This window comes from Strongylocentrotus purpuratus, unplaced genomic scaffold, assembly GCF_000002235.5.
Source record: "Strongylocentrotus purpuratus isolate Spur 01 unplaced genomic scaffold, Spur_5.0 spur5_scaffold_7, whole genome shotgun sequence".
NCBI lineage: Eukaryota > Metazoa > Echinodermata > Echinoidea > Camarodonta > Strongylocentrotidae > Strongylocentrotus > Strongylocentrotus purpuratus.
Genome location: NW_022145613.1, coordinates 18,065,704 through 18,080,198, shown reverse-complemented (window position 1 = coordinate 18,080,198; position 14,495 = coordinate 18,065,704). Strand labels below are relative to the sequence as shown.

The following is a 14,495-nucleotide window of genomic DNA, read 5'->3' as shown; positions in this document are numbered from 1 at the left end:
AATTATTTCGTTCGATATTTCCACACTTTCACATATCTTCCTCAAAATTGTTTCAAGGATAAACATATTTGAAAAGACGGTGAAGAGGATTTATTTGACTGAAATCAACAATGCATTTCAAGAATATTCAACAAATTCATTGTCAATAGGAAACATTGCTGTAATCCAATAAATGCCTATCGACTGGGGTGTCCTCCTGACTCCTCCATCCCATAAGACCCCAGTATTGATAACCTGATGACTCTTTATCCAACCTGAACAGGCGAAGTTCCTTCGTAAGATCCCAGCTGGTGCCGAGGCTTCCAATGTACTCGTGGGCGAAGTCGACTTCGTTGAGAAGCCCATGGTCGCCTTCATCCGCCTCAACGAAGGCAAGGTGTTATCGGAGATTACCGAAGTGCCCATCCCGACCCGTTTCGTCTTCCTACTGCTCGGGCCACCTACAACTGACAAGAAGAAGTACCGTGAAATCGGTCGTTGCATGGCAACCCTTATGACAGACGATGTAAGTTATCAACGAATGCAGTTTTTCTTTTAAGGCGGCGGCGCGCGTCGCAAAACGAGCGGTTACACCCTCCAGGGAAAATTTCTGTTGCCAAATTTTTAAGTTTTAAAGACTTGTCTGAAGATCACAGAAACTAAAAATGCATTTTTTGTTTATTTAAAAATTGTTTGAGACCTCTTTCGGCAAATTGGAAGATCTGAAGACCCCTTTGTGATTTTTTTTTAGCAATGTTGAATTATTTTTGCTGACTTACGAAATTTTTTCAGAAATCCCCAATTATCTGTTTACGATGACAACGGGTTACCAATTCATTGCTATGTGCTCAGTTATTCAGTCCAATCAAAGTCCATTTCTTAGTCGAATTATAGTTTACGTTCTGCTAATATCTGTAGTAGATTTGAAGTTATCAAATGAATCACCAGTACATGAATTGTCTATGTAACGTCTATCTTTTTTATCTCACAGGTCTTCCACGAAGTGGCCTACAAAGCAAGAGACAGGGAAGATCTGCTAGCTGGTCTGGATGAGTTCTTAGAACAGGTCACTGTACTTCCTCCAGGTTAGTAAAACATCATAGCTTTACCTAACTCTACAAACTTTAAGTTCAAGTTATAGTCAATTTATTTCCCCGATTTGAATAAAATCACAAACACACAAACTGACATATGGACAAGCCTGTAAACATAAACTATTAATTAGATAATGAGATGCAATACAATTCAAATTGTGGTGGGTAAACAGAGGTCAATTAGCCGGTCGAAGGTCAATCTTTTTTTTTGTAAAGCAATCACCAATATATAAGTATATTGCTTTGTATGTTTTTTAATCAAAATGTCAGTTTTCAGGAATATTTAGTCATTTTGTTGTAAATCTGATTATTTCAAAAAACCTCATAGTACCGTACACAATTCTTTCTGTTTACAACATAAACAACCACTCAAGGATACACTTCTAGGTGTTTCTTTCATAAAGCAATCGCGTGACTATCTTTGAAACCGAAATGATTTATTTGCAAACAGGTACCTGGGATCCTAACATCCGTATCGAGCCTCCCAAGCAGACACTATCCTCTGAAATGAGGAGACAATCTCAGCACTTCACCCATCCAATCGACATCATCAAGGAAGAAGAAGAAGACAAGGTCGAGCTAGCAAGAACAGGAAGGTAACAAACATAAAATAAAACCTTGAAACAGACATGGGGCTTCTCGCATGAAAAAAAGTTCATTAAACGTAGTTCATTGCTCCTCAAATCGCACGCCCTAAATACGCGGTCCTGAGTGGTAGAAAATCAAGTTGCGTTTGGGTATTGAGTTGCGTTTAAATGCAAAGTTCATTAAACGTGATCCATTGCTCATCTCATGGAACGCACGCCCTAAATACGCGATCCTGATTGGCGGAAACTCAAGTTGCGTTTGGGTATTGAGTTGCGTTTAAATGCAAAGTTCATTAAACGTGATCCATTGCTCATCTCATGGAACGCACGTCCTAAATACGCGATCCTGATTGGCGGAAACTCAAGTTGCGTTTGGGTGTTAAGTCGCGTATAAATGCAATTCTGCATGAGGCTCATGTACTCCAAATCACGCGTGTCAACCCCCTCGACTAATTCCTCTCCGAAAATCAAATACATTTTCAAAAACTTTATGTTATTCGTCGTCCAGCGTAATACTACTACTACTAATAATAATAGCCTAATAGTCCACTCCAAATTGTATTAAACCGAAACGGAAATTCTTTTTGCCCGATTGATCGTGAGCCCGGCAGCCACTGAGCAGCGCCAGATCGACGTTGCTCTATCCCTTATTGTTGAACGCCAAACAAGGTAGCAGCAACTCCCATCTTTTAACGTCTTTTGGTATGAGGCGGCCGAGGTTCGAACCCACGACCTCCCGGTTGTGAGGCGGACGCTCTACTGACTGAGCCAACACATCCCATGGACCTAATGATTTAACCCTCACTAATCTTTCCAATTTGATTCCTCCAGACTATTCGGTGGTCTCATCAACGACATCAAGAAGAAAGCACCCTTCTACTGGAGCGAATATTACCACGCCCTCAACATACAATGTTTGGCCTCCTTCGTCTTCATGTACATCGCCTGCATCACTCCCATCATCACCTTTGGTGGGTTGCTAGGCGATGCCACCGAGGACTATATCGTGAGTATATAAGGGAAAGCCCAAGATTAATTTAAGTCCCAATATACTTTAAAGTCATTCCTCAGACTAAGGGCGGATTCATGTTTTTTGTTTTAAAAAGGGGGATAGGGCACGATATATTGAAAGAGTTCTGGCAAGCACACAATTAAAAGGTGAATATTGGGCCAGTTTTTGATAGGGGTAAATTTGTTATTTTCACACCAAGGGTTTGCTACGTTAGCTTAAAGAAGGGGGTACAGGTCGGTTGTGTCCTCTGATTCCGCCATTCTCAACACCATAGTATCATAAATAGTTGGAGCACTGGTATTATGGTGAAGACTGTCGACTCTGATATGAAAGGTTCCAGGTTCGATCCTTGCTGGGCGCTTACATCCTTTGACAAGGTTTTACTTACCCCAAAATGTCCATCTTGACCCAGAGGTAATGAATAATATAAATCATAACTAGCAATGCTGGGATTAAAATTGATACTGATGTGGCTGCCTTGGGTGAATAAGACCGAATTATTATTATCATTATTATTATTATTATTATTATCGTTATCATGCTAACCCTTTATAGGCGGCCTTTGAGAGTTTGATCGGAGCTGCTATCTGTGGAGTTGTGTATCATATCTTCTCTGGTCAACCTCTCACGATTATTGGTAGTACGGGACCTATCCTCATCTTTGAAACCATCATGTACCAACTCTGCGGGTAAGTGCATGGGCAGCTTCATGATCCATTTTGTGGGTTGGATTGCAATGAGTACGATGTGGACCTCAGTAAACACCCGGTACTCACCCGGTTCTTGATGTAAAATAAACAAACAAATAAATAAGCAAACATGCCACAGACAAATACCAACTTGCACAATATTTGTTGAGATGCGTAATCAAAATCAAATATATATACTTGATACAAGGTGTACTTAGAATGTCGTACCTATCATCCAATGTATGGTGCATCATTTCTATAATAACGCTTTTGTTCAGGATAAATGAAGACGTAGATGTGTCATGGTCTATATAGGAATATGAAGCACACGGTCGAGGCTTGAACCCATTTGAACATACATTCATCTATATATGCCTCTCAGCCCAGGTGAAGTAATAGGTACCCGGTATGAACAACTCTAAGAACAAGAGAAGTTCAACTAAAACCGAAATGGCGTTTTTTTTTTCCCTTCAGAAACCGAAGAGAACGAAACAATACCATCACCAGACTTGACAGAAAATTACATCACGACGATTTATAAAATTTAGGTCGATTATCGGTGTATATGGAGTATTATAATTTGATAAACATATCTAATGAGTGTACGGTTTATTCTCACTAGATCGTTTGGGATTGATTACATCTCGTTCCGAGTGTGGATCGGATTCTGGACCTGCGTTATCTGTATCGTGTTGGTTGCTACGGACGCTAGTGCCTTGGTTCGTTACTTCACCCGATTCACCGAAGAAGCCTTCTCTTCTCTCATCTCCTTCATCTTCATCGTGGAGGCCTTTGAGAACCTGTTTGAGATCAGCCACGAGTACCCAATCAAGACGTGAGTCATTCAAATCAAGATGCCAAAATTAAATTTATCCAAAACTAAAACATCAATAATGCTAAATATATTACTCATTGCGGATATAGTATCGAAAATGATATCGCTAATGACATTCGTTTGTCTAAAACATCAAGTTTGTCTTATAACATTTTTGTTTTGAATTTCCTTAATACGATTGGAAAAATTTGACGTTGTGAATTTCCATCAGAGCATCGTAATAGGCCTGCGCAGACTTGTGGTTATTTCTTACGAAAATTAGATGAGATTCAAATTGCTGTCTAATATTGTGACTTCGGATCATTTTTTCTTTTAATCCGTCGTTCTAGGTATTAAGTGAATGGTTCGCTTAATTATTTAGTATTTAATTACTGGGCATTGTGTTAGATTATGCTTACAAATTAGGCACCTCATGTATAGTGGAACAATGTAACATTAGATCATCTTACTTTGTCACGGCTTTCGAGATTTTTTTTTTTCGAGACGAAAACTGTCCGAACAATACTAATATCCTTAATAGAATGCGATTATAGATTGTGTTGATGTCAATAATAACACATTTTCTTTCCTTTTTTTCAATCCCATTCTTTCTCGACTGTTGACAACCACAATCCACGTTCGTCTTCTATACGACCACCAATGGCAACTTCCTCCACCCCCTCGTCATTGCTCTCATCGCACGCAGTCATGTGAAACTGGGCGAGTACTTCGAAGAGCACTCCACGAACGTTACCGACATGTGCATGTGCGAGTACGAGAACGAGACCATCGATCCCGCCATGTACAACTGGACAGAAAAACTCACCGAGGATGACTGCAAGACCGTCAACGGGACCCTTGTCGGAGACTGTGAAACCCATCACGAAGCTGTCCCGGATGTGTTCTTGTTCTCTTGCGCCCTCTTCTTTGGCACCTTCGTCCTCTCCTACGCCCTCAAGAACTTCCGCAACGCCAACTTCTTCCCCACCAAGGTAAAGATTGCCAAAGAATTGGCAAACGTTTGATAAGTTCTTGTTACAATATTGGAGACTAAATTTTTGGTTGGTTGAAACTATTTTCTTCTTAGTATCCTCGACATTGTATCACTTGTGCAGTTTTTTTTTTTACTTGAACCGTTTCCTTCAAAGTCTATTACAATAAGACGTCAGTTTGATTTCGTTACGTTGAAAAGCAAAACAATCTCGTCCTAAGGATTACGGCATTAAGAACTATAAATATCATAAAATTCTTGTCCCACTCATTGAGTTTTATATATTATTTCCCCCACTTTATTTTTCATAAGGTTTCAGCATGTCAACATTTTGGCCACACAACTTACTGAATAATAGAACTCTTCCTGCTCCTATGGCGTAAATGAAGATAACTGTAATTTGCAGTATCATTATAGGTATAACGCTAGCCCTAACCAAACCTAACCCATAACGTCACAGTAACGTCCATTTCGTCATTCCAATATCCCTTCAACGTCGCAGTAACGTCGCAGTAACATCACATTTTTGACGGGTTTTCTCATGCACAGGTTCGCTACATCATCAGTGACTTTGGAGTCTTCATGGCTTTCCTGGCTATGACTGGAATTGATATCTGGGTCGGCATCCCCACCCCCAAGCTCACTGTACCAGATACATTCAGGGTATGTATCACCACTTCTTTTACCTATAGCACCAGGGTGGCATCAGGATTATGTAGGAAAGGGGGGGGGGGTACAATTCTGAAACGATAAAGATTGAAAGACAATGATACGTTTAGGAGACACATTTTATTCTCTGTACTTACGGCATTTCTGATTTGGTTTTAAAATGAAGCGCGGTAGTTCTACAGTCATGTAATGATCATTAGCGCGATACAGAAGAAGCAACGTTGTTATTATTATTAGAACTGATATTGTTGTTATTTTTGTTAAAATCTAGTCCCAAACATGAGCCCATTCATTTTTTAGATACATCAATATTTACCTCACACTCTTTCATTTGCCCTTGCAATAAACGACCGCGTCATTTGTTTTACCCTAATTGTTTACAGTTAGAAGTAATCCTATTCATGTCGGTTCTGTCTCACCATGCTTAGCCTACCCGCGCAGACCGTGGATGGGTCATCCCTCTCTTCAACAACCCGTGGTGGACTTACTTCGCAGCCATCGTCCCGGCCCTTCTCTGTTCCATCCTCATCTTCATGGACCAACAGATCACTGCCGTCATCGTCAACCGTCGCGAGAACAAACTTAAGGTAATAACGACCAGGGTGTCATTCATGGATGATACGTTTGATTTGGAATTATGACACAGTCAATGATAAATGATGATGGTGATGATAAGAATGATGATGATGGTGATGATAAGAATGATGATGATGATGATGATAAGAAATGATGATGATGATGATGATAAGAATGATGATGATGATGATGATAAGAAATGATGATGATGATGATGATAAGAATGATGATGATGATGATGATAAGAAATGATGATGATGATGATGATAAGAATGATGATGATGGTGATGATAAGAATGATGATGATGGTGATGATAAGAATGATGATGATGATGATAGTGATGATGATGGTAAACATAACAATTATGATGACTATGACGTTGCTGATGGTGGTGATTTATAGATCAAGTTGAGATATATTCATCAACACATACATTTGAGAAATAACATGAATATCGCTAATTATTATCATGATTATGATGACGATCTATGAAACTCATTCAGGATATTATCACGGTATCAAATAAATCAATGGTGTATCAAAGTAGAAATTTCCTCAATTAAATGACAACTTTTGATTCTCTTCCTGGAAAATACAGAAAGGATTCGGCTACCATCTCGATCTGCTCGTCATCGCCATCCTCCTCTTCGTCATGTCCGTGCTTGGTATGCCCTGGTTCGTCGCCGCTACCGTTCTCTCCATCAACCACGTCGACAGCTTGCGTGTCATGTCCGATACCACCATCCCCGGAGAACCCCCTAAGGTCGTAGGATGCAGGTACGATCACGTCCGGGTCAAGGGTTCTCTTCACTAAATGGGTGGTGCGGGACGATGCCGAAGAATTTCTGTCAAACAAACCGTTCTTTTAACAATTAGTTAAGATTTGGGTTTAAAAGAGTACGACTGTGCCTCCTTACATCGGTCGGGAGAGAAGGGGGAGGGAGGGAGAGAGAGAGAGAGAGGGAGAGAGAAAGAGGGAGAGAGAGAGAGAGAGAGAAGGGAAGAGTGAGATATGGATGAATATAGAAAAAATGGATAAGGAGATATGAATAGGAAATACAATAACAAGAGAGAAGAAAGAAAGGGGACATTTTTTTGACATTTCATATTTTGTTTACATTTTGGGAATTATTTACTATATGTCATCAATACGACTCTCCTATTCCTTTTTGGTTTGATTCTTTAGGGAGCAGCGTATTACAGGTATCCTTGTGTTTGCCATGATCGGGATATCCAGTCTGCTGACTTCAGTTCTTAAGGTAAGGACCTTGGCTTTCACTTCATCATGTAAAACATAAACATATTGCAATAGGACAGGTTGAATTCGATCATAGTAAAGCAAGGTATTTCACCGACATCGCTACCATTTGTATATGTTCAATTGCGCGACCCGTTGGTAAAGGCTTAAATAAAGTGATTTCCGGCTCCAGTACCCAAACATCGTCACGGGCGCGTAATGTAGTTGGTGATGCATTGTGGGACATGGCTGTCGACACATCGGGACATTGTGATCAGTCCACGTGAATCTAAAGACGTTTCAGTAGAATATCTTGCCTTTAAACCCTCTATATTAATTATATTCTACGTTGACATTAAAATCTTTAAATCCATAAGAAAGGATGTAATTTCAGACATTGCCTGAATGTCAGTACAACATCTGTATGTAAATCAAACCATTACAGAATATTCTACTATATTGTATCTTTTAGAACAGGATTAACCTCTTTTCCGAATTAGCCCGACGATAGGGAGGGCTCAGTCTAACTATACATGACTTAATAGTGACATAGATCTCGAACAATATCTCCTTAGTAGAACATGAAAAAAATTGATGTAAATTTCTAAAAACTTATCATCTACCTTCATGTCTTTTTCCTCAGTTCATCCCTATGCCCGTACTCTTTGGTGTCTTCTTGTATATGGGTATCTCATCTCTGCGTGGCGTACAGGTATGTGTGTGGATTACTCTTGCTATGGCGGGGGACGAGGGAGGGGGGGGGGGGGTTAATTCCCCCGTGACGTCATTAAACCGTCGGGGAAGCTGATAAGCAAGATGCCATTTTGCATAATCAACCAAAATTGTTTGGAAGACACCGTTTATGGACAGTATTGAACAGTTAATTCAATTTAAATAACAAACAAAAACAAACAAACTTTAAAACTTTAACAAATTTTAACTTTTAAACTAATTTTTTAACTTTTAAACTTTTAAACTAATTTGTTAACTTTTAAACTAAAAAACTTTTTTCTTAGTTTAAAAGTTAACAAATTAGTTTAAAAGTTTAAAAGTTAAAAAATTAGTTTAAAAGTTAAAATTTGTTAAACTAAAAAACTTTTTTCTTTTCAGTTCGTGGACCGCATGATGTTGTACCTGATCCCAGCCAAACATCAGCCTGACTATGTCTATCTGCGTCATGTCAAGCTATGGAGAGTCCATCTCTTCACCCTGGTCCAACTTACCTGCCTGGTCCTGCTCTGGCTCATCAAGACATCCAAGGCTTCCATCGTCTTCCCTCTCATGGTAGGTCCTCACCGTCATCATCGTCGAACTCGAACACGGTCAACAATATTCAATGCATTGCCAATCAGGAGTTTCAATATGATTGCGCATGTGATAACTCGATCCTGGGCGAGACCAGAAGCTTTCGCATATTTCATAAGAAGTCCGCGAGTGGTCAATTTATGTTCCATGACGCAACATTATATGATTTCACATTATAATTGAAATGTCTATTACCCGAACATATTTTTTGTAGCGTAGTTAGGTCTAAGGGGGCACAGGGGCACTTTCTCCACCAGAATGGAATGGAGAAGTAAGGAAAAGGGGATGAATGTGTGAAAAGATCTTTAGAGAGAACATGTAAGAATGCGGGAGAACTTAACGTGAACTAAATTCCCCTTTTTTTTACCCTCCCCCTTTATTCTATTGTCTTGTTCTGTCACATTTCATCCACTAAATTAGAACGCCCTCACGCTATTGCTGTAAGATTGTAGTTTATACCTTTGTAATCATCACCTACCTCTTTCTCCCTACCCCAGGTATTGGCTGTTGTGTTTGTTCGTAAACTTCTGGAATTCGTCTTCACTCAATACGAACTGAATGTACTTGATGACGTCATCCCTGAGAGTCAGAAGCGCGCCAAGGATGATGAGGAAAAACATCTCGAGGATCAACGCGAGCAGGTAAGTCACGTGACCCATCTCTTTAAATCGTCGTCTTATTCCTCTTCCTCCTAACTGCTCCTCTTCTTATTAATATTATTCTGCTTCTCCCCATTCTTCTTCTTCTTCTTCTTCTTCTTCTTCTTCTTATCTTTCTGCTTCTTCTCATTATTCCTATACCTTCATTAGATGTTTTTCCTGCTGTCTTCTTTCTCTTCTTAGTCAAGTAAAAGTATCAATTGCTTTAAAACAGGAGGTTTACTTGAGATTATTTGGTCAGTGAAATTAGCATAAAAGGCAATTTTCCACGTCTATTTACTACTTTACGGGGCAAGTACTGAACTTTAAATCAATTTAATAAGTACCCGATAAAGAGCTTGAAGAATCGAGGTTATATCTGATTGAATATTGCTGTTATTTATTCAAAGACACATGACCATTTATTCTCTTTAAATAATTCGGAGATGTATTTTGATATATCTGAGTCGAGATACATTACGAGTGGGCCTTATCTCACATAGTGCCTCAACGAATGATAGTTTCAGCTAATTCATAGAGTTTTTATTGTTCTATCCCTTCGAAAAGGAGTCATTCTGTTCTGATTATAAAGGTTTAATCAAAGGCCATTGGAAGAATCTCGACAAATACAATGTCATGCAGTAAGTGCGAATTTGTGAATCATCTTCCGGTTGGTATTCCGGTCCACCTAACTGTTCCCAAGTTTTATAGTCTTACACGTTGGTTATCAATTATCAGTGAGTTACGTGTTGAATGTCAGGAATCTTTGGAGTCCGCTTAATGTTTTCATTTTTCGTCTTAACTGTTTATTTTGTGTGGAATACTAAACCTATCACTCATTCTAACATCGTCGTTGGGGTCGTATGTATGTGGTTTATTTTTAATCACAGGTGACCCGTGCTCGTACCGGTACACTCACCATCGCTCTGGAGAGCGGTCAGACACTGACCGTGCCCGCGGAGAAGGTCACGTACAACCCGCGTGACTCGGAACCGAACTCTGACTTTGAGACGGCCAAGGCACTCAGCAAGCTCAGCGGATCACCGCTACCAACGGTTCGCAACCGGTATGCACTCATAGAAGAACGGGAAGAAAAGCTGTAATATCTTCCTTGCATGCTCAGATGAGAAACCTGCATGACCCGGATGTCTTCATCCCGCATGAACTTTAACCTATAGTTTCGTCATCCATCCATCCATTTCATCCTTGAAATAAAAACCATGACTAAATCATTAACAAGTCTTTGACTTGAACAACCAATGAATTGTTGTACTGATTGTTTTGTTTTTGTTTTTGTTTGGTTTGTGATTTACACACTATACACAGAATGCACGAAATATGAGTTGTATTGAACTAATACTGATATCACACATTATGTGCTAATGACTGAAATATATGCACTAAAATCTTTCGAACTGAAAATACTGAAATACTGCATGTTTAACCTTATCGTATTGTGCACTTACATACGCATTTCGATTAAGTGGCACCATTTACTTCGATGTTTGCTTATATAGTAGAAAATACTTTCATCAATATTTGTTGTTATACTATTATTATTTTCTGCGAATCAGAAGCAATTGTGCGGCATGTGCATGCATTAGTTGAAGACCGTTGTTTGAATAAGGCATATTAACCAAAAACCGACCCCAAAATCTTGACATCTAGGCTTCGAAATGAGAGATATTAATATTTTAATTCTTGTAAAGAAAGTGCGTGGAATGACACCTACCTACGTTAACAAATAGATCATGTCGAAAGATTGATTGTAGATGTGGATAACACATAATGCACGGTGGAGGGACTATGTAAAAACGGAACTAGGCACTGATTTTGACACTTCTGTTTGCACCCAATTACATTTACAGTCGCGCGGCGTCTAAAACAATCAAGGATCCTGAAGCGAATCCGGGAGCGAACACCGAAGAAGGAATCGACCTCCCCAGTGGTACCGGTACCTCAAGTTTCGGTGTTCAGGCTGACATGGACGATACGCGATTTTAAAGAAAGAGAGACATAAAAAATCCCTGCTGAAATGGAGGTGCTTTCAAGTTTGTTGTTGACTATTCTCTGGTGTTAACCTGAAATCCACGGTTTAAAAGATCGTGTTAGAATGTACTTTGGGATTCACATGTTGGCTTTGGTATTTGGTGTAATATAGATGCCCCAACACCCCTCCCCCCACCCCCACAAGAAAAATAAAAACATAGGTTGATCTAACACCAACGTTCTTGGTCTACATTTGGCTACATTTGGTGATAACACCATCCAAAATTCTTTTCAATTTTCATCTCAATACCGACTAAATCCTAGCAAGATAGCAGACTGTTGTGTGTTGTTCAATTTGATTTTACACCAGACTTCAGGAAAAAAAACACCCTACTTGAAATCACCCTAAATATGATTACATTAATCATATCCTGATCAATGCGAGTTCTCCAGAAGTCGAAGGATAATAACGACTATCAAAGTCGATTGGATTTGAATTAGATTAATCAATAAATGGTATATTCTTTTCTTCCGGATTATCTCGTTGAAAAAAAATAGCATATCAAGTGCAGTATCATGTGTTTCGTGATTTTGTATTCTTATTTGAATTCACAAATTAATTGAATTTCACACTATTTCGGCTTCCATGTTAATCAAATATTGTATTCATTTTAATTTCATTTCACTCGTGTGTGAAATCATATTTATCGCCACTTCGCTATATCAGAAAAAAAAAGAATTTATTGACTTTGGAAACGGTATTCATGTGGTTATACTACTATGGCGTTTAGTTTGTTTTAGATATTCGAAATGACATGAAATATGGTGTGTGCTTTGTGCGTAGATATCCGTTTTGTGAAATAATTATATTTGCCTTTCTCTCAATTCATATGACGTATAACGGATGAAATTTTAAATTTGTTAACGAGTCACTAACTTCTCTGCGCGATCTTCATGTTCATGTTTTTCTCGTGTAAATATTCACCAGCACAAAATAAAAATGTCAAGAACAAAATTTCACGCCGTGATACTATGCAAAAAGTTGACATTTATGTATAATGAAATTTAATGAATTCACGTGTGTATCGAGTCTTTCTTATGATTAGTCTTTCAAAGCAATTTAAAACAAATTCAATAATGAATGCAATGCTATATTTTTCTATTTCTATTTGATGATTTTGTGAGTTTCGAAACATACATGCCAATGTCTTTCTGAAGATTTGTTTTAGAATTGACCATGATTAAAACATTCATTCCAATACGCAATTGAATACTTTAAATACATGAAACATTCATCTTCCATAGTGATTTTAAGGTGCTGAGTACAAAAATGTTTTATTTTGCAATATTTTGAATAAAATGTGCTGCAGTAAACCAGAATTGAATCATGAATTGATTTTCAACAAATAATGCACTTCAGAGCAGTTGCAATTGTAATTATAGAATGATAAAAGCGGAATAATTTAATTTGTATTAGATAGCTTTACCGTTTTTAATGATCATTAACGTTTTTAACTTATTTCTCTCATTAATCTTGTTGGCCCATACCCATTAATGTCATTATTTGCTTTTACTGTCAGTATATTTTCTATTTGCTCGGTGATATTATTTTAGTAGTATACCGTATGGTTTTAGCTGTCTTGAAATAATCGCTTTTTACACATGTTTTCTATGTTTACCAATAATGTTTGCTTTTTCGAGAAAATTACACTTCCAATAAGTGCCTTGTTTATGATTTTTGTAGATATTTTATCGAACGAAATCAAAATTCTTAAAAGTGAAATTGACCTCATGGTCCTAAAAAGTAAAATTGAAATCATTAGAAATATATATTTGTTCTCTTATACGTAAATATGTATGTTGCATTGTATACATTTGAGATGATAGTATGGCTAAAAGTGGTATTCATGGAACTTTTTAGAGTAACTGAATGTTTGATTGTAAACCGATTTTAAGATGAAATAATATTTGGTCCTGCATCGCTCGTGTTAAGGTTATGTATATGCACTGTTGATAAATGTATGTTTCTTTTTTTATTACTAAATGTATTTGAACGCTCAAAGATACCTTAATTTCTGTAATGAATATCGTGATGTTTGAGAGTGTGACCGTAAGCTAAATTAGTGTTAACATTAAAGTATTGGAAAAGGTGAATGGAGATAAATATGTGAAGATTAAATGAAATAAAAAACATTTTAAGAGATTATTTTACCTTTTTTTTGGTACAAAATATTTGTATTATAGCAAAAAGCAAGCGATGGAATGTTGAAGGGTTAGGTATTATGCAGTAAATTGCTGGATGCGAATATCAGCAATTTTAAATGTGTTTAGTGACATTTCTTAACTTTTTTTTTACTATTCTATAATTGTACACAGTCCACACCTCTCACGTTATAGTGAACAATTTGATGCATGTTGAAATAATGTAACATAATTCCGTTATTACAAAACTTTACGTTTTTCTGGCGCCGCAAAGGGGATATCAAGGTGGAGCTTTGAATTTGAGTGGTAAGTGGTATATGTTTGGCGCTTATGTCGTAAGCGGGCTTACAGTAAAAAGACAACCCCTAGTCTTCTTTGTATTCTTGTACGATTAGTGAGTCTTTATTTTTACAGCAATTAAAGAGGCATTGATAAAACAAAATAATGAGCGTACGATTTCATGTACTTTGTGGCGGGTCCTGTTTGTTCTAAGAGACAGAGAAAGTCACATAAAAAGGAAATAGAGGGAGGGAGAGAGCGAGAGAAAGGGCAAGATGAGGAAAGATAGAGAGAGAGAGAGAGAGAGAGAGAGAGAAGAGAGAAAAAAGTGATAGGCACAATGTGTGTGTGTGTGTGTGTGTGTTTGCGCGTGAGAGAGAGAGGGGGAGAATGAGATCGCCAAAAGGGAATTGAGGGGAAAATAAAAATATAG

At 38.1% G+C, this 14,495-nt stretch overlaps 1 protein-coding gene across 5 annotated transcripts in view; it reads left to right on the top strand.

Annotated features, from left to right (window-relative positions):
• LOC115918074 (sodium bicarbonate cotransporter 3-like) overlaps positions 1-14,225 on the top strand; it is a 58,266-nt gene extending 44,041 nt beyond the window's left edge. For 4 of the 5 annotated variants that reach the window (XM_030974353.1, XM_030974356.1, XM_030974351.1 and 1 more), the window contains 16 exons: positions 263-505; positions 971-1,064; positions 1,525-1,669; positions 2,492-2,666; positions 3,228-3,361; positions 3,984-4,196; positions 4,882-5,167; positions 5,716-5,829; positions 6,264-6,422; positions 7,011-7,189; positions 7,599-7,671; positions 8,293-8,361; positions 8,760-8,933; positions 9,452-9,595; positions 10,483-10,658; positions 11,461-14,225. In XM_030974353.1, coding sequence (XP_030830213.1) covers positions 263-505; positions 971-1,064; positions 1,525-1,669; positions 2,492-2,666; positions 3,228-3,361; positions 3,984-4,196; positions 4,882-5,167; positions 5,716-5,829; positions 6,264-6,422; positions 7,011-7,189; positions 7,599-7,671; positions 8,293-8,361; positions 8,760-8,933; positions 9,452-9,595; positions 10,483-10,658; positions 11,461-11,596 — 2,514 coding nt within the window. In that variant the 3' untranslated portion in view covers positions 11,597-14,225. Of the gene's footprint in view, positions 1-262; positions 506-970; positions 1,065-1,524; positions 1,670-2,491; positions 2,667-3,227; positions 3,362-3,983; positions 4,197-4,881; positions 5,168-5,715; positions 5,830-6,263; positions 6,423-7,010; positions 7,190-7,598; positions 7,672-8,292; positions 8,362-8,759; positions 8,934-9,451; positions 9,596-10,159; positions 10,234-10,482; positions 10,659-11,460 lie in introns of all 5 variants that reach the window. The other variant, XM_030974355.1, reaches the window with a different exon arrangement.
• Positions 14,226-14,495: the final 270 nt, after the last annotated feature.